Genomic DNA, 22,489 nt, shown 5'->3' with positions numbered 1-22,489 from the left:
CAGCCGGACGTTATTGGCGCGCGGGCCGCGCCCCGCCGCGCGGCGACGGACGGGCGGGGCGTGTCGGCCCGCGCGCCCTGGCGGGGCCCGGCGGGCGGTGGGCGGGGCCGCGGCTCGCGCGGCGGAGAGCGGCGCGCCCCCTCCCCCAGGTCAGTGCTGGCGCGCGGCGGCGGCGGGAACCGCCTCGCCCCTCCCGCCGCGGCGGCGGCGGCGGGCGCGCGCGCGGGGCGGGGGAAGGGAGGGGAAGGGGGGCCGGGCCGGGCCGGCGGCGCAGCGGGTGCCCTTGGCGGCCTCGCGCGCCGGCCGGAGCTGCGGCGCAGCCCGCACTGCGGCAGGGGAGCGGGGCGCAGCCCCTCCTGGGACAATCCCGGGGCGGCGGGGCCTGCCGCAGCGCCCGCGGGAGGGGTGTGAGCGAGCCGAGGCGGCGTCGCCCGCCCTTTTCGCCAGCTCCGGTCCTGTCGCGACTGCGAGGGCCGCGCTACGTTCCTCGCGAGGAGGGCGCAGTTTCGGGGCAAGCGCTCCGTCTGTGGGTGTGAGGGGAGATGCCCAGCCCCGTGCCTCCCCCCACCCCAGGATGCGCCTGTGGCGGCCGGAGCGGGGCGGCTGCCGGGCGGCCGCCCCGCTACCCCCCGTGGTCAGGCGTCGCTGCTCGGGGGTGACGCAGCAGCGGTGGAGGCCGCGGGCCGGGGGTGGGGGGGCCCGGCCCCCCGCGTGCTGGCGGCGCTGCCTTCCGCGCCCGCCAGGGGCGCCCGTGAGTCGCGGGGGCGGCCCCGGCGGCCTTGCTCGGCCCGGGCGGGCGGGGCGGCTTCGCCTTCCGATTGGTCGGCTTGCTGCGCGCTGTGCCCGCCCCCACCCCCCGGCACGCAGCCAATAGGAGCGGAGCCCTGGCGGCCCTGGCTCCCTTCCCCCGCGCTTGCCGCAGGGCGCTGCCGCGGCGGTGCGGGCGCTGTTTGCCTTGGAGCGAAGGACGGGGGGGCCGGGAAGGGGCGGAGTGTCCCCGGCATCCGGGGCTGGCGGGCCCCGGGGGCAGTCTGGAGGCATCCGGACTGCGTGGGCCGGGCGGAGCTCGCGGGCCGGTCTGTGCCGGTCCGGTCAGCCCGCCGGCGGAGCGGGTCCGCCCTGTCCATCTGTGTTGGTGGCTGTGCCGCAGCAAGCCGTGCCTCCCGGCCGGGGACGCAGCAGGCGTGGCTAAAGCGTGCCGTGTGCTGAAGAGACGTTGGAAAATAAATCCCAATTCCGTGCCTGCTGCTCGGAGGTGGCGCCTCCTGCCCTGTTGTGGTCGCCCTTCGTCCCGCTTTCTTCTTGGATTGCTGTGTTCCGCTCCTACTGGCTTGGTGCCTCTGGTGCCCCAGGTCTGACTTTCAGGCCCCTCGATGGAATTTGGTCTATTTGATCTCTTTCCTTGCAACTTACTGTAAGCCTGTACAGTTGAAAAATCATTGCTGGCATTATTGATCCGGGATGAGGTTTTGTTGGCTAGGAACGCCAACAAAACCATTTTAATTCTCTTTCTGCCACTTACCACACACTGCTGGAGACTTTACCCCTTGCCCCCGCTCTCCACCACCTGGGTTACAGTTGCTGAGTTTCTCTCGGCTCTTTTTTTATCCAGGAGGTATCGGGCATTTAAAAAGGTAAATATGCCTTGTCCTGGACAATGTTGCTCTTTAAATACAGAACAAATTTAAAATTATATTTTATCCCAGTGAGTATTCCAGTAACAGGCTTCTAAATTGGGCAAAAAGGTACAAGTGGAGAGTATGTAAAGGTACAAAGTTAAACCCAGTTCATTTAGGTATCCTTGTCAGGATGGAGGGCTTGTTCCACAGCACACACTATGATTTGCTCTTTAAATAAAATGTTTATTTGAACTATTATGTTATATGTATTTTTAATGTTGAAGATCCTCCTTCAGTTTTTGAAAAATATTCTAAAATGGGCAGTTTTTTGAGCTAGGCAGCTTAATGACTTTTTGTTTATAACTTGCTGAGGATGGATTTTGTGTCATAAGGGAAATGTTCTTAGGAAAACCAGATGAGGGTAGGGCCTTGTCACTGAGTTTTTTCAGCAAATCAAACACATCCACTGCGGTATTGAGTCTGTGAATATTTTTATTTTATTAGCTCACACAATGTAGTGCAAATATAGAAGGGTTGCTCTTAGTCTGAGCTGCCAGCATAAGGACATTGTTGTGTTTCAGGCTGCAGGGTGGCTCTGCAGGCAGGCCTGGTGGTCCCTGTAGCACCAGGATGTACTGGCAGGAGCAAGGCTGTGAGTCGGCTCCATTCTCTGTCCTGTGGTCAGGACAGATGGCTGGGGCTGGATCTGTGCTCGGCTGTTCATGGTACAGCAGCTGGAGCTGAGGCTGAGCAGCGTGTGTGTTCTGCAGGTGACATTCCCATACAACCACGTAGTAATCTAATTGGTTTTATTATATATCACAGTGATTCACAGCGTCTGATGTTCTCTTTAACATGTGTGCTTGCTTGCTCACAAGCAGTGGAGTTACTGAAAGTGCAGGCTGCTGCACAGAATGAGCAGCCAAAGGAAAAGATGCCCTCTTGCATATTGAAACAGCAACCAGGTCTATTTTTTCACCACTTGTTGCAAGCACACAGATGTGTTTTGATCTTGGAGTGTTTCCATAGGATCAAAAAAAATTTTTATTCCACCAATGTCATATGCTGAGGAGTACTAACACATGCAAGAGTAGTATGGACCACCTTTTAGATAAGAGGGAAATAGTGTTATTTCTTTCTGAAATGTTGATGGATGATTTTGTTTGTTTGTTTTAAATACAGTTCAGAGGGAAGAAATGAGACTGAAACTTCTGCACCTTCAGATGAGATCTTTCCACGCTTTAACAACAATATGCCAATGCCAAAGCTTTAACAAAACTGGATGTCTACTATTTAAGCTGGATAATGAAGTTGAAAGAGCAGCTCACAGAGCAGCAAAGTCTTGGGATTTGTATGCACTGAAATCTGCCTTCCCTTGGTTGACAAGTCAATGTGTGCAAGTCTGGAATCAGCATTTTCTCCAAGGATTTCTGTCCACTTTGGAAAGAAATGTTTATTATCAGAATGGGGAGGGTTTTTTCTCATCCTGGAGATGTTTGGGGGTGACGATGATGGAAAACTACAGGCTTAATACAGAGTGGATCAAAAAGCTTAGGAACACATCATCAAGATTTTATGCAGTTGTATCAGCTGGTAAAACTGTCCCCAAAGCCAGTAACCAGCCAGTTAAGAGGCCACCAAAGGCACCGAGGACCAAGCAGCCATCCAGAACGAACCTGCCACTCTCAGACATGGAGGTGAGGTATAACATTTATAGTCTGTGTGACATTAAGGAAGTGCATCAGTTTAATTTCCATTCAGATTTGGGTTTAGATGAACATTTTAATGAAATTAACGTAATTATTTGGTGAGAAGGACTTCATTATTTACACTAGTGCTGGAGCTTTGGAAATAGAAGTAAGCTTGATATAAAATTGGCATGTCTGGTATTTTGTAGGTAAAATAGAAGTTTACTTGCAATGTGTTAACAAAAGTGGAGGGAAGATGAGTGGTTATTATAAAGGGGAAAGGTGAAGTGCATTAAAATAGTTACGACCAGTGCTTTCAAATGACATTTTCTATTGAGAAACAAAGTCTAGCTGTCAGAATAATTTAATTTTCTCTACAGCTCGCTTATCCAGATCTACCCAGTTTTAAGATACCTTAAAAGTGTGTAAATAGTATAGAAATAAAAGTGACTAGTATAGAAATAAAAGTATAGTAATAGAAATAAAAGTGAAGTAAATAGTGTAAAGCTTACATTCACATAAAGTTTCAGATGGGTAATGAATGTGCAAGTGTAGCCTGTGTTACCTGAGAGATCATTCCATGTGTAGAAATAGCACCTTGGTTATCAGACTCTGACGTCTACAGAGGAAATGCAACAACAGTCTGTTTTAGATACAGTGAGGTCCAATGAGGAAGAACAGTGCATATTTGTAGCCATAGCTCCTTAAGATAGCTCTTAGCCAGGCTAGGCCTTAAATACACTTGAATATAGGATTCCCATTGTGAATCCTGGTGTCAGATGTGTTACTGTTCTCGTCAGGCTAAAACAACTGAGTTTTGGGGTATTGTTAGTAAAATAGTATCATAGGTGAGACTGCTACAAGTACTGTGTCTTCAGAAATAGTTTCCACATTGCAGAATATATCTCTTACATGATCTACTGAATGTGAGCAGAGAAAAGTTTTAGTGCTTGCCTTCTCATATCTAAGCTTATGATAAGTATTTTGTGTGATAAACAGGTGCATGCCATAGTGTAACATAAAGAGGTAGTTATAAATAATTTAGTTCCCACTAATATTTTCATGTTGCTTTCAAAGAGGAAAGTGAGAAATATTAGTCCTGGAACACTATGTAATGCTTCCAGCTTTTTAACCATGGTATAACATTACATTCAGAGTTTGATTCTTCCTGGGTTTGGGTGAAGTGACAACATTTTTGACGCTTTTAAATGACAGCATAGAATGCAAACAGTTTCTTTGTTTGATATTTCATATATATGTGCAAGCAATGTGCAGTGCTATTTTTAACTTTTTCCATTGTGAAGAAATGGAGAAAATACCATCTGATGCACTGAAATAATAATATACTTCCTGTGGAGGCTTTTGCATGGCAAAATGCTGGGCCGAAGTTACCTATAGTGTAGCAGGCCCTGGCACCAAGGCCACTGCCTTAGGGACATCTCCTTCCCATTTTCTCCTGCTCCGGAGACAGCAGTTGCAGGCCCATTCCTGAGGTTCTCAGTTCAAGAACCCGGAGGATCGGATCGGTGGTGTTTTCCCTCTGGGAGGGCCTGACAGCTGACACCTTTCTTTTGCAGAGCACTTGGTGAATGAGGTCCTTCCTGTCCTCCCCAGCACTGGTCTTCACGTGTTTTACAGGCAGAGTGCAGGGCACCAGCAGTGGTAAACTGTTGTATGACCAGTTTTTCAGGATAGATAGAGGATATCCTTGGAAGCAGTTAAGTGGTTTAGTCAGTCCATCAGTGAGTGGTACCACTGCTTGGATAACCTGGTACGATCTGATGGCAGGAAAAGCCTCTGAGCTAACTCTTAATGCTACAGCCATCTAGCATAGAAATAGTTTGAAATTCAGGCATAGACACAGTATTTACTACACTTTAGATAAAGATTGATTCCTGTGGTGATTCGAGGACTAAAGTTCATCCTATAGGTTTTCTTTCTTAAAATTTTTTGTATGCTTAAAGTGGAAGAGATGGACTAAGGGGAGTTATGATTCCATGAGCCTGTACAGTTACTGGGGGCATGATGATACAGAAAATGAGTTGCCAACATACTTGGCTGTCCTTAGGAGCAGCCATCCTGTGTGCTGCTCTGAATAGAATGTCAATAATGCCATAGGCAGAAAGGAGAAGGGGGTGAGTAGCTCGAGTTCCTTTCTAGCACCAGTACAGGTGCTGTATTCTGGGATTTTTGAAGTTTGCAGGTGAAAGTGTTGTAGCAGAAAACATGGCATTACGGTTGATCAGCCATTTAACACATCTATTTTAGGATTAACTGAGTCACTGATTAGAGTAGATTTTTTGTCTGTATCTCCACCAGCACCCATGGACACGTATTTTAGGTGTCTTAATCAAAAATTATGTCTGAGCTGAATGTTCTCTATCAAACAAGATTCTTGTAAATATGTGAGTGAAACAGTACCTTGTAAAAAAAATCCCCAAACCCAAAAAGTTGTTCATATCCAAAATGCTATTTCAGGCATGTAGCTTAGTGGAAAACCTCTGGTTGTAACTAAATGAGAAATGTAGCCATTGAAACTAAAATTGCAGCTGTAAGACAGAAAGTCAATCCTGTAGTGCCTTGAAATGAAGAATCAGTAATAAACTGTGGGAAACACAGAGCAGGATAGAGGTTTTCAGATTGAGAGATGAGAATTTGCTCCCTTAACTCTTGACAGAAGAGTTTCATGGCAGAACATGTGTACTTACCATAACAGGAGTTTTTTTTTTTGGAAGAATCTTCAGATTCAGATGTATAATTGGCACTGGCGATTTAATGATTGAGAATGGATTTATACAGTTAAAATTCTGATAATGAAACTCAATACTTAAAGGGAACTGAAAGCAGAGTTCTGTTCCACTGTTACTTCAACCTTCTAGCACAGTTGTGGGAATATGCGTACAAAATTGCTCTCTGAATATTATAATTACTTTGAAAGCTTATTTTCTGCTAATGGTTGCTGAATTAAGATTATGTGTAAGCAAAGCTTTGGATGTGACAGTAGAATGTTGATATTAAAAAAGAAGAGTTCAAATGTTAGGTGGTGATTGTAATGATTGGTGACAAGCCCCATGCAGGGAGCAGAGCCCCTCTTGAAGCCTTGCTGTTTGACAGTGTATGAGTGTTGCAAGAATGTAACTTGGATTTTAGGTTGAAGTGTATTGTCGACCAAAATGCCTGCAGATGAGCACAGTTCTTTTGTTCATTTGTTGTTAGTTACATCCCCATTTGTATTAGTTACAAAAAGCTGGGAAGTGACTGATCCACAGTGAGACATTGCTTTCTGGATGTTTTCCACTACATTGTACTGAAAAACAATTTTGTAGGTCATACATGGTATCAGAACAAAGAAATACACTTCAGACAAGTAGTAGAATTTGCAAATCAGTTTATTGTGATTTGTTTGATTAATCAAGAAAATCTCACATCTCCTTGCAAGTTAGCATCATTTTTCCATTTACTTCTTCGAATATGACATTTTAGTTGTTTAAGATTGTGGGATATCAGGACAAGCTGGCCATGTGTACTGTCCCACTGTGGTGTCAGGGGAGACCTGCTGTTAGTGCAGGATGCAGCTCAGGCAGGGAGAGACGCTGTAGATGTGCAGCACCTGCAGCTGGCCCGGAAGGTCGGTGACTTTCTGTGCTGCAGTGGCTCAGCCCTGGCAGTAGCTTGGTGCATGGCAGAACACGGTGTTTGTGTTTGGAGCTTCTGCTTGATAAACACACTGGGCTAGTTAAACTGCATTTATCTTTAAAATGCAGTGTTTTTATTCTATCGGGGGCATACTGCCTCTGGTTTCAGTGGTCAGCCAAGTATGTCATAAGCCATGGGATGGGAGAGCAGCAGCAAGTGCAGCTCTACTGTTCAAGTATTTGATTTGCTTTCAGGGAAGAAGGCTTGTCTTTGAGGCTCTGCCATAGAGTTTTTTGTTGTGACTTCACTCATGCCACCTGACTTGTTCTCAGTATGTGATTTGCTTTCTCACTTAACTAGGAGCAAGTACTCTTTGCTAGTATATGTACACCAGGTAGAAATCATGGCAATGATACCACAGAACAGGGCATAAATGAAAATTGTCACTCTCTTAATAAATTTGAGACAAACAGTTGTCTTATTACCATCTTGCTTCAGCATTGCCCTAACACAAATCTCTGTTCCTTTGGCGCAGAATCTGATGCAGTGCACAGCCTTTGCAACAGCAGATGAATATCATCTTGGTAATCTGTGTCATGACCTGACTTCACATGGATATGTTGAAATAACAAGTTTGCCTAGAGGTAGATTTTTGAAACATATTAAATGCAATGTTATATCTGGGGAAATAAAATATGGGTGAGGGATATAATTTTTGTAACTTTATGTATTCTTATTCTGATAATATCCTGGAATATATCATACTGCCTGTAAAATTATTGCTTTGCTTAAAGATTCTATTTGCCTAAAAGTCCCCACAACAAAACCTTTCAGAATAGCAGCATGAGTAGCTCTTGCTCTTACCCTCTTGATAATTTTTCCCAACATTACAATTACATTAGAAGTATAGAAAAATTACATGCATGCATGAGAAAAAACTTTGGAAATCGACTGATATAGAGAATTTCTGCAGAAATTCACTAACTAAGTATTAGTTTTTGAATGTTTTATTTTAATTAATCTTTCAGTAGTGAAAGTGCACAAATTTTTCAAGTGCGGTACATAAGCTGTCAAAACAGTTCTGTAGTTTGAAGTGTTGTATCTTCTTTCTGTACCTAGATTTCTCTTAATAAATTAAAAAAAAAATCAGAGCTGGAGAGGAAGGCATGCAAGAGAGAATCTTGCTGACAAAGTGAAATAAAAAAGATACACACATAAGTGTTTAGTTCTAGTAAAGAGAGTGCTGTTGATACTTCTTTATTGGATCAGGTATATCCTGGCAATTGCTGAATGCTACACTTAGGTAGGCTTCAGCAAAATAATTGATTCTGTTTCCTGTACAAAATATTTCTGGAGACCTGGGAAAGTATGGCTTGGAAATAGCTGCAGTATACTACAAAAGAAAAACAAATTGATCTTATTTTAGCTTAAGGAACCTTACCCCTGGAACAGCTGGGATTTTCATATGTCAGTAGTAGAATACCTTTTCTTCTCCCTTTGAAAGAACAGATTATATGAAGCTAGGAGAAGCACTGGCAGTTCATGGGCATTTCAGAAGGGGTTATCAGGAGCCTGTCTGCCTCTCAAATAATAATCTAAGTGCAGTAATACTCCAGTGGGTCTTTTTCAAGCATGACACTTACTAATGATTGTCTTGTTCAGAAAGATGAGCATGAAAGACAATACCCACTAGAATATAGGCTTCATGTTCCTTTGTAGTTTCTTTGTATTAAAACTAACTCTGGTTTCACAGCTTTGGGATAGAAACTTTGTACAACCCCCAGCATGACTGTGAATTAAATGTTACTGTTGATGTTATTTTACCCTGGGAGTGTCAGTTTTGCCAATTTCTTTTATTTCTTCATGGCGTTTTTGACTAATGAGTACTGTTTATCAAAGGTTTGGAGGAAGTAATGATGAAAGGATATTGGATTGTGCCAGCAGATCTGAAGTGTTGTGATGGTTGGCATGTGCATGTGGCAGTGATTGGTTGCCAAGCCAAACACTGAATTTGGGAAAATAATTTTTTTAAATATTTCTGCATAGCAGAAATCTAAAACAGCAGTTATGGTGTGAATTTGTTGCTTTGTAATGTTTTTCCAAAGCATTATTCTTGGTTTTGACCTCTTTAAAAACATTTTAGAGGCAGATCCTGCACCTCCACTTAAAGTAGACCAAATTCTCTTCAATTGTGTGTGTTTTGGCTGGAGTGGATAAATAAAGATATGGCTGGTATTTGAAAATGCAAATGAGAAAATGTAGACAAATGTTACTTCCATTATGAACTCAAGCTTCACACCTAAAATTGCTCTAGTTATTCATCCAGTTATGTGTTTCTGAACTGGACTAGCAAGTGGAAGAAAAGTCTTTAAGGGCTCATTCAGACCAACTGTGTGGTCCCAGTTCAGATATTAGCAAAAGTGTATCTGGTACTTGGTCATGTCTCTCTGCTGCCTCAGTCTACCTACCCTCTATGGCCTGAGCAGTAAAGCAGAAGGTAGAATTTGTACACAGGCAGAAGTAACTACCTTGATACTCCATCACTTGACTTGTGATTTTCCTGAAAAGGCATTTAAATTTTTAAGGCTTAGCTGTTAGGCCCTGCAAAATCTTTGTGAAGTCTCACTTGAAATAGAAATAGTGGGCTTTCCTGGTATAGCTTCCACGATTGCTGCAACAAAACAAGTCATGCTGGTTTGAAACCACATCAGGACTTCTAAAACTCCATCTGTATTAGTGAGTGGCACAGTGGAGAAGAATTGTAGAAGAAGAATCAAACCCCTGTTTTGAGAACCCAGGAACCACATTTTGTAAATTTGGGAATATTCTACTTGGACTAGCTCTGGTCTCACCCTTTGTAACAAATGCCCCATTTAGTGGTTGGAGTACCACAGGAGCATTTTTCTGAGCTTCTCTTTCATTTTAATTTAATGCAAAAGCCCTCACATTTTATGTACTGTTGTGCAGTGCACATCAGAAGTGTGGTAAGGGAGAGTGGGTGGAAGATTTGTTTCAAAAGCACACTTCTGATGTGCAGGGAAATGCAGGTGTAGGCTCTCCTGTCTTGGGGGTACACTCTTTCAAGTTTCTGACTGGCAAAGCAAAGTCAGCACGTTTTGAGTGCAGATTAATCCTTTAGTGTGTAGAAATGAAGAGCTTCCAGGCAAGCAGATTTGACTGGTAATTTCTCTGCAACTGTGCAAAACTTCCACAGTTCTCTCACATTGTATGTCCATTTCGGTGTTCTGTTCCTGGTTATTTACAATGTCTGCATTAGTCTTCTCCTAAGTCTTTTGTTCTTCAAGGCCACTGTCTTTCATTGCTGAAGATTCTGGTGAGGTTCCCAGCAGAGGCCCAGTCAGTCTAGAATGTGTTCTCTAGTTCAGAGAAGCAGTGTAGTTTGATATTGTAGTTGGTCCCTGGCAAGCATTTCTCTCAGAAAAATAAAATGTGGAACTGGCTGATGTGTTAGTATGCAACTGTTGAATTACATGCTTACAGCTATCAGCTGTCATGTTTAAAAGTTTGACTAAATATTCTAATTTTTTTACTTATTTCAAACCAGATGCTGCAAATGTTTTGGTGGTTAGTACTGAGAAATCTGCAAAAGAAGATGATCCCGGCATGATTTTTTTCTTCAGGTAAGCAATAAATCATGCTCAATATATTATGTCATGAATAGTAATGGTGTGAAGGAAGTAGTGCAGCTTGGTAGATCTTGCATCATATTATCTCATGAAACTCAAGGAATAACTGTCCAGTCAGAATGATTTTTAAAAAAATCAGAATTATTTAAATGATTGAAAAACACTTCTCATGGTTTTTCATTGAAGTATGGTTAAAAAGCAACTAGTATGTAATTTCTGTGAAGATAGTTTTAAGTTTCTTGATTCACAATGACAAAAATTGCCACTGTACGATTTGAGTATTCCATTAAAATACATTTAAAACAGTATGATTACACTCAGTTTTTCCTTGAATTCACAGGGAAGGGGCTGTTGTATTTTGGAATGTGGAAGAGAAAAGTGTAAGTAAAGTGAAACTTGGTTAAAACTGCATAAGCAGCTGTTTTGTCAGTCTCACAAAGCTCAGCATGCTAGAGGTTTGTCTGGGAGATTGATCTTTCTGTGAAGGAAAAAAACCTGATTGATTATTCTCCAATGAGTGCAGGTTCTTGCCTGCTACTGCCCTCAAGTGTGTGGGCTGCTGATACATCACCTTTGAAATTCATCTACTTAAGACAAAAATCTGAAACCTTAATTTAGTGAGACTGACAAAAAGAATATTCTTGCAGTTCTACATCCTGAAAAAGTAGATCAGAAAAATCTACCTGTGAATGATTGTTTGGAAGGCACTAATGTAACAGAAAATATGTTAGAAGAAAAGGATTATTCCATTCTATTCCATTTTAAGTCAGTTATTAAAGAATTATGTTTGTACAACTTTGAAAGGAAAAAAAAAAGAATTATAAGCAACTTATTAATACTGTTCTGTGTTTTTACCAGCCAGTAGTTTTCCTGAAGGAAGTTTTTTATTGATTGGTATAATTATTAAATATGTTGCTGACATATTATATTTTGGTCGTCTTTGCTGATCTAGAAGGGTATGCCAGAAGCATATCTATTCTAATGAATACATTTATAGTTATTTAATATTTTAAATGTATTTTTATTACTGTGGTTAAACTGGATTCTAGATACAAAAAGTATTGACCTTATCTGTAGACAGACTATGTGAAATTAAATGGTGTGTTAAATAGAGAATACTGAGATTCATAGAAGTTCACAGGAGGATTTTCATTGGGGTAAATGAAAGCACAGAGAAGTTGTTTCCAGATGTGAACAATTTCTGGATTCAAGTTCAGTTCTTCCATTTCAGAACTGAAATGTTCCTAATTTCTTGTCTGTTTTGGGGGGTGTCAGTGTATCAGGTGTCCTACAAAAAGATACCAGTTTTCCCTTGCCTGTTTGGATGCTATGGCTGTAACTACACTACTGATTCACAAATATTACTGAAGACCAGGTGCTTTAACTCCTGATGAACTTTGAGTTGAACACCTTAGCCCACCAGAGTACTCTGAAAATTCTCCTTTTGTTGTACAAGCTTAAATACCTTTGAAAATTTGATACCTTGTTTTCCTCATCAATACTAGTATCAGTAGTTGGTCCCTTGCTAGCTTTATTTGTAAAAGAGGAAGAAAATGCCTCTTTCTGTTTATTGAAATCATAGTCAAAGCTTTAACTGCCAAACTATTTGCTCAAATACAGGAAGTATTTTTATGGACATGCTTTAATGAACTGAAATGAAAGGAGAAAAACCCCAAACTAGTCTGTAGAACAGAAACTGAAAGTAATTCAGTAAAACAGAGTGTAGAGTGTCACTGCAAATGGACAAAAGTACCCCAAAATTACTAGCAGGAGAAAAAAATATATTGTAAATTAAAAGACATTTAACAGAAGAGGTAACAAATACAGACTATCACAAAAAGAAACTTAAAATACAAAATAGCAATTTCAAATACCTGAGTAGGAAGGTTGCACAGCAGCTTCCTTACCAAAATAGCAAGGGCAAAAAGAAAAACCAGCTCTGAGGTTTTATTTAAAAGGAAACTGTGTGACGTAAGTGCCCGTAATAGCGAGAGTTTGCAGCTAGTGGCTCCAGAACATCTCTTCTAATCAATTTTACTGTGTCACAGCTAGTCCCTTCTATAAAATTATGCTGGGCCTAGAAGCAGTGTAAGGTTTGCACTGCTGAACTGTTCCTGGACACTGCTGTTTTGCTGAGGTGACTGGCCTTAGAGCAGATGCTTCCTATGTTTTCATACCCTTTTTTATCACAAGACTTGAATTGTATGGCAAGTCTTAGTCATGCTGATATTGAATTCAGGATTATGAAAGGAGCTGTTTCAGCTGTACAGTTGAGGGGGTTTTTCTCAGTGAAAAATGTTACTGTGTTACATAGATAGTATCACCAAAATTGAAAGCAATGAAGGAAGCTAACAGTGCAAAGAAAATCCCTCTTGCAGGTGATCGAACAGATATTTTTAGAGTACATAACCTGGAAAATATACTTTATGAAAAATTTATTGGGTACAGTTTTGTGCTAAAAGATGAACTATGAGCTTTTATTTTAAAAGGAGAGCGTTTTTAGGTATGACTTAGTAGGAGATTGAATTCTAAATAATTTCGGCATCAGAAGTGTTTTGTGGTTTGGTTTTTTATTGGCTGTTGTGTAGCTAAATGCCTTTTAAAAACTCATAGGTGAGTGCTTTTTTTAGTTTAGAATTTGTTCTAATTGCAGATGATTTTTTTGAGGGGAGCCTTGTAGCATATAGAAAGGAACAAGGATGAGAGATCCTAAGTCAAATGTCAAGAGGAGAAAGTTTTGTGAGAGAAAAGGGCTCTTTCTTCCTGCATCAGGTTTTAGTGTGCTGGAGAATAAAGGAGCAGTGAGATTACTTCTGCAAGTAAAAGTGTACATTTAACTACTTACAGGGATGAATGTGGCAGCTGAAACAATTTTTCCAGATTTTTGTAGTGGTAAAGGGTTTCTGTAATATAACTGACCTCTGGTAGCTGAAACAAGACTACTGATTTAGCATCAAACTAGTAATTTTATCAGAAAAAAATACCTAATGTACTTCTCCGAAAGATTCATTCCCACACTCGGACATCTGCCAAAATCTAGTACAGCTCATTGTTATAATACTGAATACATCCATGTTGCCCTTACTGCTGCTGTGGTTAATCCTTACCCTGTTCCATGTGTCCAGATTCCTTGCAGTTGTTTATAGCTACAAATTCTTCTCAAACCACAACTAGTTTCAGAAGTAAACTATGTTAATAATAACTTCATTATTTAGTGCACCTCTTCATTGTTAGGTAAATAACTTCAGCATGAAGGTTGCATTAATCAGCCTGCCCCTATACAAGTTCTTTGCAGAGTGATAATTTGCTGCATGGTAACTATTGCTGCAATTGTCTCCTTCTTAGATGAAGAATATCATGCGAGTGCTAGAGCAGCATGAAATTCAGCCATACGAAGTTGCACTGGTCCATTGGGAGAATGAAGAGCTGAACTATAGAATAGGAGAGTAAGTATCTTCAGGTGGTCTGTATATAAAAGCTAACAGACACCTAAACCAAATTCAAGCAAAAAGTAATTCAGCTAGTAAAAATATGTACTTGTGCTTACTTTTTTTCCAAATGAGTAAAATAAAGGAAAAAAAACTATAAATCTGAGTGGATAAATGTTTCTGTCTTGGTAAACTTGCAAGTAGTGGCCTTTGTGATTTGCTTATGTGATAGATCTTGTAAGCAAGAAGCTCTCTGCCCACACAACTCTTCAGCAATCGCAAACAGAAACGATGTATGTCACAGCATAAAAACTGATAAGCATTATTGAGATGAGTTTGATTTTAAAGAGGATGCTCTCTATAAGCTTTCACCATGTCCTTGAGATTCATATACAAAGATGTAATTTCTGCATATACTTCATTTAGTAGGAAAGTTACAGCTTGATTATTATGTAATGATAAACCTGGCAAGTTACCTTTCCTTGTTAAATAATGTTTTTTCATAATGGAAAAAAACTTATCTCTACAGAAATACTTCACAATGAAAATTATTATATATATTACCTGTAATTTTCCAACAGCACCCAAAAGCAACCCCTAGACAGGACACTTTGTATAGGAACTGAATGAATGATGCTCAGCTTATTTAAACTAACTTGATAAGGAGACAGCTGTTTGGTTTTTCCTGACCATTTGAAAACTGCATGTACTATTTAGTTGTGTAATTTGCAATTCTTGACGTGCTCCGTTTTGCTTCTGTGTGTTTCCTAGTGAGATGGACATGAAAAATTGAACAAGTCTTTGTCCCCTTTTCTTTGCTCCTTGCCCCCTATGCAATAGAGGTTTTAAGGAAAGCAACATTATAGTGGGGAGGGAGTAAGATTGATAAGAGTACAGCGGAAAATGAAAACAGAAAAGTAACAGAGGAGCTAAAGAGCAGGAGAGAGGCCAGTATCCTCCTTACTCTGAATAATCTGTGTGTATGCAGCAATGCTACAGTTACCATCACAGCTTGCTGCACTTGCATTTACACCTAGAAAATTTGGCCATAATATTTGTCTTAGACTGAGGAACTAATTTTCAGTGAATTGTTGTGAATATTGTCAGGTTGAACATGTCGGGTTGAAAATGCAAGGATGGGGATGATACCATACAGACATAGCATGCCTTACCTAAATAAACAACCAGCCTTTCTTGCACTGTCAATTATTCTTTAAATATTCCTATGCTGGTAGCTTGATCAATGAAGATGCTTCAATCTTGTCTTAACAGAGGTCAGTCAAAGCTCCATAAAGGACAAATCTTGTTAAATTCTGAGCTGGATAGTGATGAAGTTGTTCTGCAGAAATTTGCCTTTTCAAATGCTCTTTGTCTTTCTGGTAAGTTAATATTGTTCATACTATGTAGTCTATGCGACAGATTTTGTGAAATGTCATTTTAAGTGGGACTTGTACAGTGACAGGCTGGAAAAAACTTGGTATCTGGTTTAGACAAACTGTGTAAAGAGTGATTGTGCTTCAGATTGAGAGGATTTGTTTTCAATGCTTTTACCGTGTTTTCTGTAAATTGGAGTTACTTTATTGAATGGAAATCTTTTTAAAGCTGAACAAACATGCTTTGCAAAAGATAAACATGCTTTGCAAAAGATTGACATTCAACTGAGCATCCTGTTCCCCACCTTTGAGAACTATCCTAGGATAACAATGAGTGTAGAGTGCAGTATTAGAAACCTCTCAGTAATCTTAAGTAATTCATACTGACATCATTTCCTCTGACAGAAAAAACTAGATGCCAGCTAAAGAAGTGATACAGGGCAGCTATTCCCAGCTGGGGAGGTGTATCAGTAACACATATGTGGACCAGAGTCACAGATAATGTTTTGCAAGCTTATTAGCTATGGTAGCAGACAGTGGGAGGCACTGTGGAAAAGTCAGGTTCACCAGTCATCCTACTGCTTGAGCAAATAACACCTGTCTACTTCAGCCTTGAATGATGGAGGGAGTGGGAGTTAGGAACCAGCAGCAGTACGGCTGTCCTCAAAAAGGCCTTTAAGGGAAGTCTGGTCTGTCTACTTCTACTGCCTTTAGGGTAAATTCCAGGATTCCAGTAGTATTTTGGGGAAGTGCATCTTTACACAGGAGAGAAACAGAATGCACATTTTTAAAGTGCTTCACCATTTCATCCAGGAGTGCAGTGTAAGTAAATGGTTCTTGACTGTTGAAGGAAGAGCTGTTGAGAAAAAGGCATATTGCTCTCTATAGTTTTCTTATTCGTAAAGGCACTGTATGGAAGAGTAGTGCCTTCTGAAAGGGAGCAAGGGATTTATTCCCAGGAGATAATGTTCAGTAGAAATAAAGGATGCAAGTATAGTCCCTAGTCACATTTATGAACGGCAGAAACCAACCTCTGTCAAATAACAGCTGACCGATGAAATGCTTACTGGCTGTTGTTTTTTCAGGGGCTAAATTTGAAGTCATTTAAGTCAGTGACTTGGATTAGGCCTTTATTCAAAAGATGAGTGTGTAAAATGCTCAGCATTGGGTTTACTGACCATGTCCTAACCAGATGATACTATTGATTACTACCATAGAAGAGTTCATTTTGACAATTAAATCTTCCCTGATTAATTTTTTCAGATTGAATGGGTTAATTTTTGATCTGTTGCTACTTCTTTCTTGTCTGGGAATCTGTGGACTAAAGAACAAGGCCCAAGTTATATTATCATCTTGCAGAAACATTTTACTAGGTTCAAGCTGAGGCATAGCAGAATTTGTGTTGCCAATGCCAGTGCTGAACTCAAGCTTCCACAGAACAGAAGTTTGTATCTTCAGTAACAGTACACTCACCTAAAAACAAAGCCGGAGATTGCTCAAGTTTGGATTGAGCTTCAACAGGAACAGGTGGTTTGTCCATACAAGCTGACTCTGTGGTTGGTGCACAGTGCATCAATACTGCACAAATGGAGAATGAGAGCTGTGCAGGACACTAGAAATGCAGTGAAGGGTCTTGAGGTGCCACATGACGGTCAGCCTGATGCCAGCATAGCTCATTATCTAGCCTCCTTGGAATGTCATTTGCAGAGGGCTCACACATCCAGTAGAGCACTTGGACACACAACTTCTGAGCTGAAGCAGAAATTCTCCAGGATCTGAACTGATCACTTGGAGAAGAAAGCTGTGCTCATGGTGAAGCTGGTTCTGTGTGCAGAGCTGTGTTAGTGCTCAGCCCAGATCTGCTCATGGTACATGAACAGTGATTATATAGTACAAACTGTAACTTCCTGCAAATAATGTCTGTAAGCATCAACGTGTCCTGAAGCAGCCTGTTGGCAGATTTAAAATTAGAATTACTTGAAAGCATACGTACTTCTCAAAGTCTTCTGCTTTGTTGTCTCTTTGTTGCAGTGAAGCTAGCTATCTGGGAATCATTATTGGATAACTTTGTGGAATCTATCCAGTCAATTCCTGAGGTGAGGTCTTGTTCCCCTCCTTTTCTCCTGTGTTTTGTAAAAAATCAGTCCATAAGTAGCTGAGGATAGGGAAAAAGCAATTGAACACATTTGATCATAAAGCCATCTGTGTAGAGAAGCTCAGAACACCTGCAAAGTGGTTGGACAAGAAATCATCAGCCTTTAAAGGGCTGCAAGTGTGGGCTCTGCATTGTAATAATGTTTCCTATGATGTGCCACTGTCACTTGCTACTGGTGAAATGTATGTGCAACAGGATAAAGCAGCATTTAAAAACTGGCCAAACACAGTGTGTGCTGACTAGGGCTGAAAATAATGTGCTTTGACTTGAACATAATGAAGAGTTTGAGCAAATTACTTAAATGTTTTTCATGAGACGTAATTACAGTACAAAGCCCATATAATGTTGTATATAAAATTGAGATTTGTAGGGTTCAAAAGAGAAAATGTTTGGTTTATTACTTTTATATGAAGGAAATAAATGGTAATACATTGATTGTTATAAGGAGAAAGTCTATTAAAAGGCTAAGGAGTGGCAAAGTAAAAGAACACTGTCATGACTTTAAAATAAAAACAGCAGGAAGGAAGAACAAATCGTCTCTTGTTCAGGAAATCTCTTACAGAAACTGCCCCAGTATTTCTGTAGCTACTATGACATACTCAGTGATTTATTGAGAAGCCTGGATGAACCAGTTGCACGGTGATATTCTTAGAAAGCTAGAGAAGCAAGGCACTAAGCAAACAAAACTAAAATATTCGTAAGTACAGTATGCATTCAGATTCTAAGATACTTCAGGCTGTAAAACTCTGGACTTCTTAACTGCTAGTACATGTTACTTGATCAAGTAGTGAAGAACTTCTACTTTTCAGATTCTAAAGTCACGAAGGAAAGTAAAACTCTCTCATGCAGATGTGATGCAGAAAATTGGAGAACTCTTCGCACTAAGGTAACTTATTTGGTTACACCCAAGACATTGTATTACACAGAATGTAAAAGTTACATTGTGCGGTATACAAAGAGAAGAATACACACTAAATAGAGCAGGGTGGGAGAATTCCTTATTTTGACTGAAGTCTGTATGCTATTTACATTAGTAAGGGGACCCACACTGGCATTTCAACTGCAGGCATTAAGCAGGCAGTATATCATAAATGACCAAATACCACACCCTTTTCCTTTCCTGAGTCCAGGAACACGTGTTTAAACTAGTAGGTAGGTGTAGAACTGTTAACTACAGCCTAGAGTTGGTAAATATCTTTTGAGTTCTGTTCTTCTCTTGACTTACTCATTGTATTTAACGTTTTTTCCTCCCTCAAGTGAAATTTGGCCTTTGACAATACAGACCATTTTACACTCAAAAAAAAAAAAAAAGAAAAAAAAAAGGAAAAAATCCCACCAAAATCTCCAAGGTAAAATTAAAAAACAAGTCCTGTTTTAAATGCTGGGGTACTTGAAGGACTGATCAGTAATCAACAATGACAGGTATCCAAAGGTTTATGTTAGCAATATGTTGAAGGCAGGAGATTTTAGCTTTCAGCCTTTACGATGCTTAGACCATTGCCTGATTCTGATGGGTGTGCTGCACACACATATCCAGCATGCAGTACCAGTCACATTTAGTTCTGTATTGTTGCTTCAGTGAGCCACCAGCATAGTCAGGGACCTCTCTACAGGTATCGAAAATTAAGGAAGGTGACAGGTTGAGGAGGCAATGGCATAAGGAAAAAATCATTAATGTTCAAAAGAGTTCCCCAGTAGAGTATTCCCAGAAAAATTTCAGGAGATGTGACCAGTTTTAAATAATCGCTCTAATTGTATTTTTACTATAAAAGGGGATTATTTTCATACTGTATGTAGAATTACAGGAAAATTTTCTTATTTAACTGTATGTAAATATTTGCTCCTATATTCACCAAGAGGAAGCCTGAACTACAGTAGTACCCATTCTTTTTAGACACCGTATAAATCTGAGCTCAGACCTGCTAATAACACCAGACTTCTATTGGGATAGAGAAAAACTGGAAGAGCTTTATGACAAGACTTGCCAGTTTCTCAACATTAATCGCAGAGTTAAGGTGAGTGTCTTATTGTTGTGAGAATCTTCCATGCTCAGATCAGTTGTCTTTGGCTCAGCAGGGTCACAGATTGCTCTGTGAATATGCTTTATTTGCAGAAAGGGAATAAATAATAAGGTATTATACACTCTCCATTTTTCCAGGTGTTATTTACCCACTTGCACCTTTACCTGGTTTAGGTTAACCTGCCTCACATAAATGAATTGTTTATTTTCTGAACCACTAAGTAAGGCTTTAAATAGAAGAACTGAGAAGTGGATTCTTCTTACTGACATGATCATTCACATCAGTTCTTGAAGGGTGACATAATGTTTACTGCTGAACCAGAATAAGAAGCATGAAAACTACCTCTCCTGGTGGTACAACAATCATAAATACTTAATTTCGAGGCATTCTAGAAAGCTGTATCTTCTTTTGCTTATGACTGTTTTCATGAGTAGGTATCACCCAGAAACACTCCAATACCTGTAGATGCCTATCTAAATTTATATTCTTTTGGGGAACCCATTGAAATAACAGGTTCACTTATACTGAAGTTTCTTGTTGCTTGTGCATGTTGTCTTACAGAATTTTCTGTTCTATTAATTTTCTATTCTGTTTTGCAGAGGTGGTAACCCCTTTCTAGTTCTGTGGAGTATGTTTCCCTATTTAGTGATCTGATTCCATTTCTGGAGTCCAGATGTGTGATGTTTGTAATTGCTTGCAGGTAATGAATGAAAAGCTCCAGCACTGCATGGAGCTGACAGACCTAATGCGAAATCACCTGAATGAAAAGCACGCGCTGCGCCTCGAGTGGATGATAGTAATATTAATCACCATAGAGGTGGGTGGGGCTTTTTGCAATATTAAGGACATCATGACAAGTGCAATTTCTATACTTCATACTTTGAGAATTAAGATTAGTGTATTAATGTGATGTACACGGGGATTAGTCTTTGTTCTTTGCAACTTTCAAATTGCAGCTACAGTTACTTTTCAGATTATCTGATTTATAGTGTAAAGTGGTTTAAAGGTTTTTAAATAAAATAAAAATTCACATCAATCTGTTTGCTGTTCCACAGGTTTTGTTTGAACTTGCAAGGGTAGTTTTCTGATGACAGAACAAACTCAGGAAGAAGAAAACAGAAAAAACAATAGAAAAGAGAAGACTTGGAAAATTCCAATCAGATGCTCCTGGAGAATAATGAAATTGTGTCTCTGATAAATCTCTAAATATTTTGCTCAAATAAAAAAAAAATTCAAATCAGTCTGTGAACATTATTCCCAGCCACTGTACTAATAATGTTAGAGAGGGCTTAACCTATGGATGAATCTCATGTGTGCTGACTCTATTTGGTGAAAGACTCTACTGCTTTCTCCCTGAACAGTTAAAAGGATGCTGAATAAATTGCTACTTTGTGTATTTCTGATAGGTGTTTTCTCTCATGTTTACCAGCTCACTCTTGGAGAGCTGCAACACTGTCCCAAGCTTGGAGATGGCATTACCATTTGTTCTGGCATGATTTTAATAGATGTGGCAGATATATTTAATGTTATGTTCCATCCCATCAGAAAGTGATGTTTGTATACTTGATTAGGAATAGGTTTATTGAGAGGTAGTACTACTTTCATTCTTTTTTTACATTAGTATTCATATAGAAGGGGGATCAGTTGACCCTGGAAGTCACAAGGACCTGTAGCAAAATGGTAAACTAAAGAAAGATTCACAGAATTTCTCTGTCCACTTTATCATGCTATCTGATTTTCATCAGTGTAAGTTGCAAGGAGTGGGTTAGCATAGGGTGAGATGTCTTAATTATCCTCTAAGGTAAAAGTTTCTTGGTTTTTATTTTTAGTATGTTCCTAGTCCATGGAATGTTTCTTGAAAGGATGAACGGATTTTTTTTCCAAGCAACTTCTTTTTCTAAATGTATTTTCAGAAACTGGTACACAACTGCTGTTTTATCACCTGTTTCAAATTCACTTTAGTCTAGTGTATTGAATAAGGAACAGAACCTAAAGATTCTGTTAAAAGTTCCTGGAGCATCATTAACAAGCCATAATGACTAAATTCTGGCTAAAAATACAACTACAGTTGCAGTAGCTTACTGTTCTCTCTTCACCTGAGAGAATTATTTCTGAGTGCAATACTGGACTCCTGTTGAATACATCAAACAGACATAATGGAGATAATAATAAAGTCAGGCACAGCTAGCAAAAACACCTGACTACAAACCCATCCTTTTGCCATAAATTACAATACAATGCCATGGGCACCTCTGAAGAAGCAGCCGCTGCTCTTAAGGGGAGGCTTTCTCCACTGGCATCAGAGCAGACTGTAGCTGGAGGAATACCTCAAGTTCCTCTTCTCTGAACTGCTGAGAAGGTCTGAACAGTCAGACCCTGCTCAGGGAAGTGAATTGGTCAGAACAGCACGGTGACAAAGACTTGTCACTGTGGAACTGCTCTGCATCAGTAGCGTGACTTACACGGTGTTGTTGAGAAACAGAACATTACATCTTTTATGCAGCAGGAAAATTTACCAAGCACCACTTAATTCCAATAACAGAGAATTACATTTTAATTCTAATTTTTCCAGCAAATATTTTTCAGGCTTCTCCCTCCCCCGCTTTGAGGTAATACTTACACCCAAGGACATTACTTCCCATTCATCTCACATTTAATGTTTCAGTGTTTCAACTAAATTGCTAAAATGCAAATATGCAGACCAACTGCATCAGTAAAAGTGGTTTTAACAAAGTCATTGGAGGACTCCTAAATGTTCTTTAAAAGCATAAAGTGTCTAGGCTTGATTATCTGAAGTATTCAATCTCAGGACTGTAAGAGTTACCAACACCTCAAAACAAAAGAAGTGCAGTTACTTTTGAAACTGTAAATCAGTTTATCTTGGCACATAAAATCACAGGCATAAAGTCATACTGTGCTTCT

At 40.3% G+C, this 22,489-nt stretch overlaps 1 protein-coding gene across 3 annotated transcripts; it reads left to right on the top strand.

Moving 5' to 3' along the window:
• Nucleotides 1-34: 34 nt before the first annotated feature.
• RMND1 (required for meiotic nuclear division 1 homolog) lies at nt 35-20,963 on the top strand. Of its 3 annotated transcripts, XM_084201714.1 has the most exons (12): nt 35-149; nt 2,802-3,316; nt 7,479-7,587; nt 10,509-10,584; nt 10,931-10,970; nt 13,936-14,036; nt 15,291-15,397; nt 17,423-17,487; nt 18,356-18,432; nt 19,441-19,561; nt 20,268-20,384; nt 20,623-20,963. In XM_084201714.1, the coding sequence occupies exons 2-12, from the start codon at nt 2,816-2,818 to the stop codon at nt 20,653-20,655; spliced, it is 1,347 nt and encodes a 448-aa protein (XP_084057840.1). In that variant the 5' UTR covers nt 35-149; nt 2,802-2,815; the 3' UTR covers nt 20,656-20,963. The 3 variants fall into 3 exon arrangements, with proteins under 3 accessions (XP_084057840.1, XP_084057839.1, XP_084057841.1); XM_084201713.1 differs by lacking the exon at nt 20,623-20,963 and having other exon boundaries at nt 20,268-20,603; XM_084201715.1 differs by lacking the exons at nt 20,268-20,384; nt 20,623-20,963 and having other exon boundaries at nt 19,404-19,474.
• The last annotated feature ends 1,526 nt before the right edge of the window (nt 20,964-22,489 follow it).

The sequence above is a fragment of the Fringilla coelebs genome, assembly GCF_963513975.1.
Source record: "Fringilla coelebs genome assembly, chromosome: 3".
NCBI classification, from domain to species: Eukaryota; Metazoa; Chordata; class Aves; order Passeriformes; family Fringillidae; genus Fringilla; species Fringilla coelebs.
Note: the sequence above shows the minus strand (reverse complement) of the source record. Positions and strands in the feature narration are given on the sequence as shown.

Bases quoted from the DNA above. Each gene is read 5' to 3' on its own strand.
- RMND1 (XM_084201713.1), top strand. From the start codon at position 2,816: ATGAGACTGAAACTTCTGCACCTTCAGATGAGATCTTTCCACGCTTTA. The intron at 7,588-10,508 runs GTAGATTTTTGA...ATTTCAAACCAG, and splicing joins AATAACAAGTTTGCCTAGAG to ATGCTGCAAATGTTTTGGTG. The intron at 19,562-20,267 runs GTGAGTGTCTTA...AATTGCTTGCAG, and splicing joins ACATTAATCGCAGAGTTAAG to GTAATGAATGAAAAGCTCCA.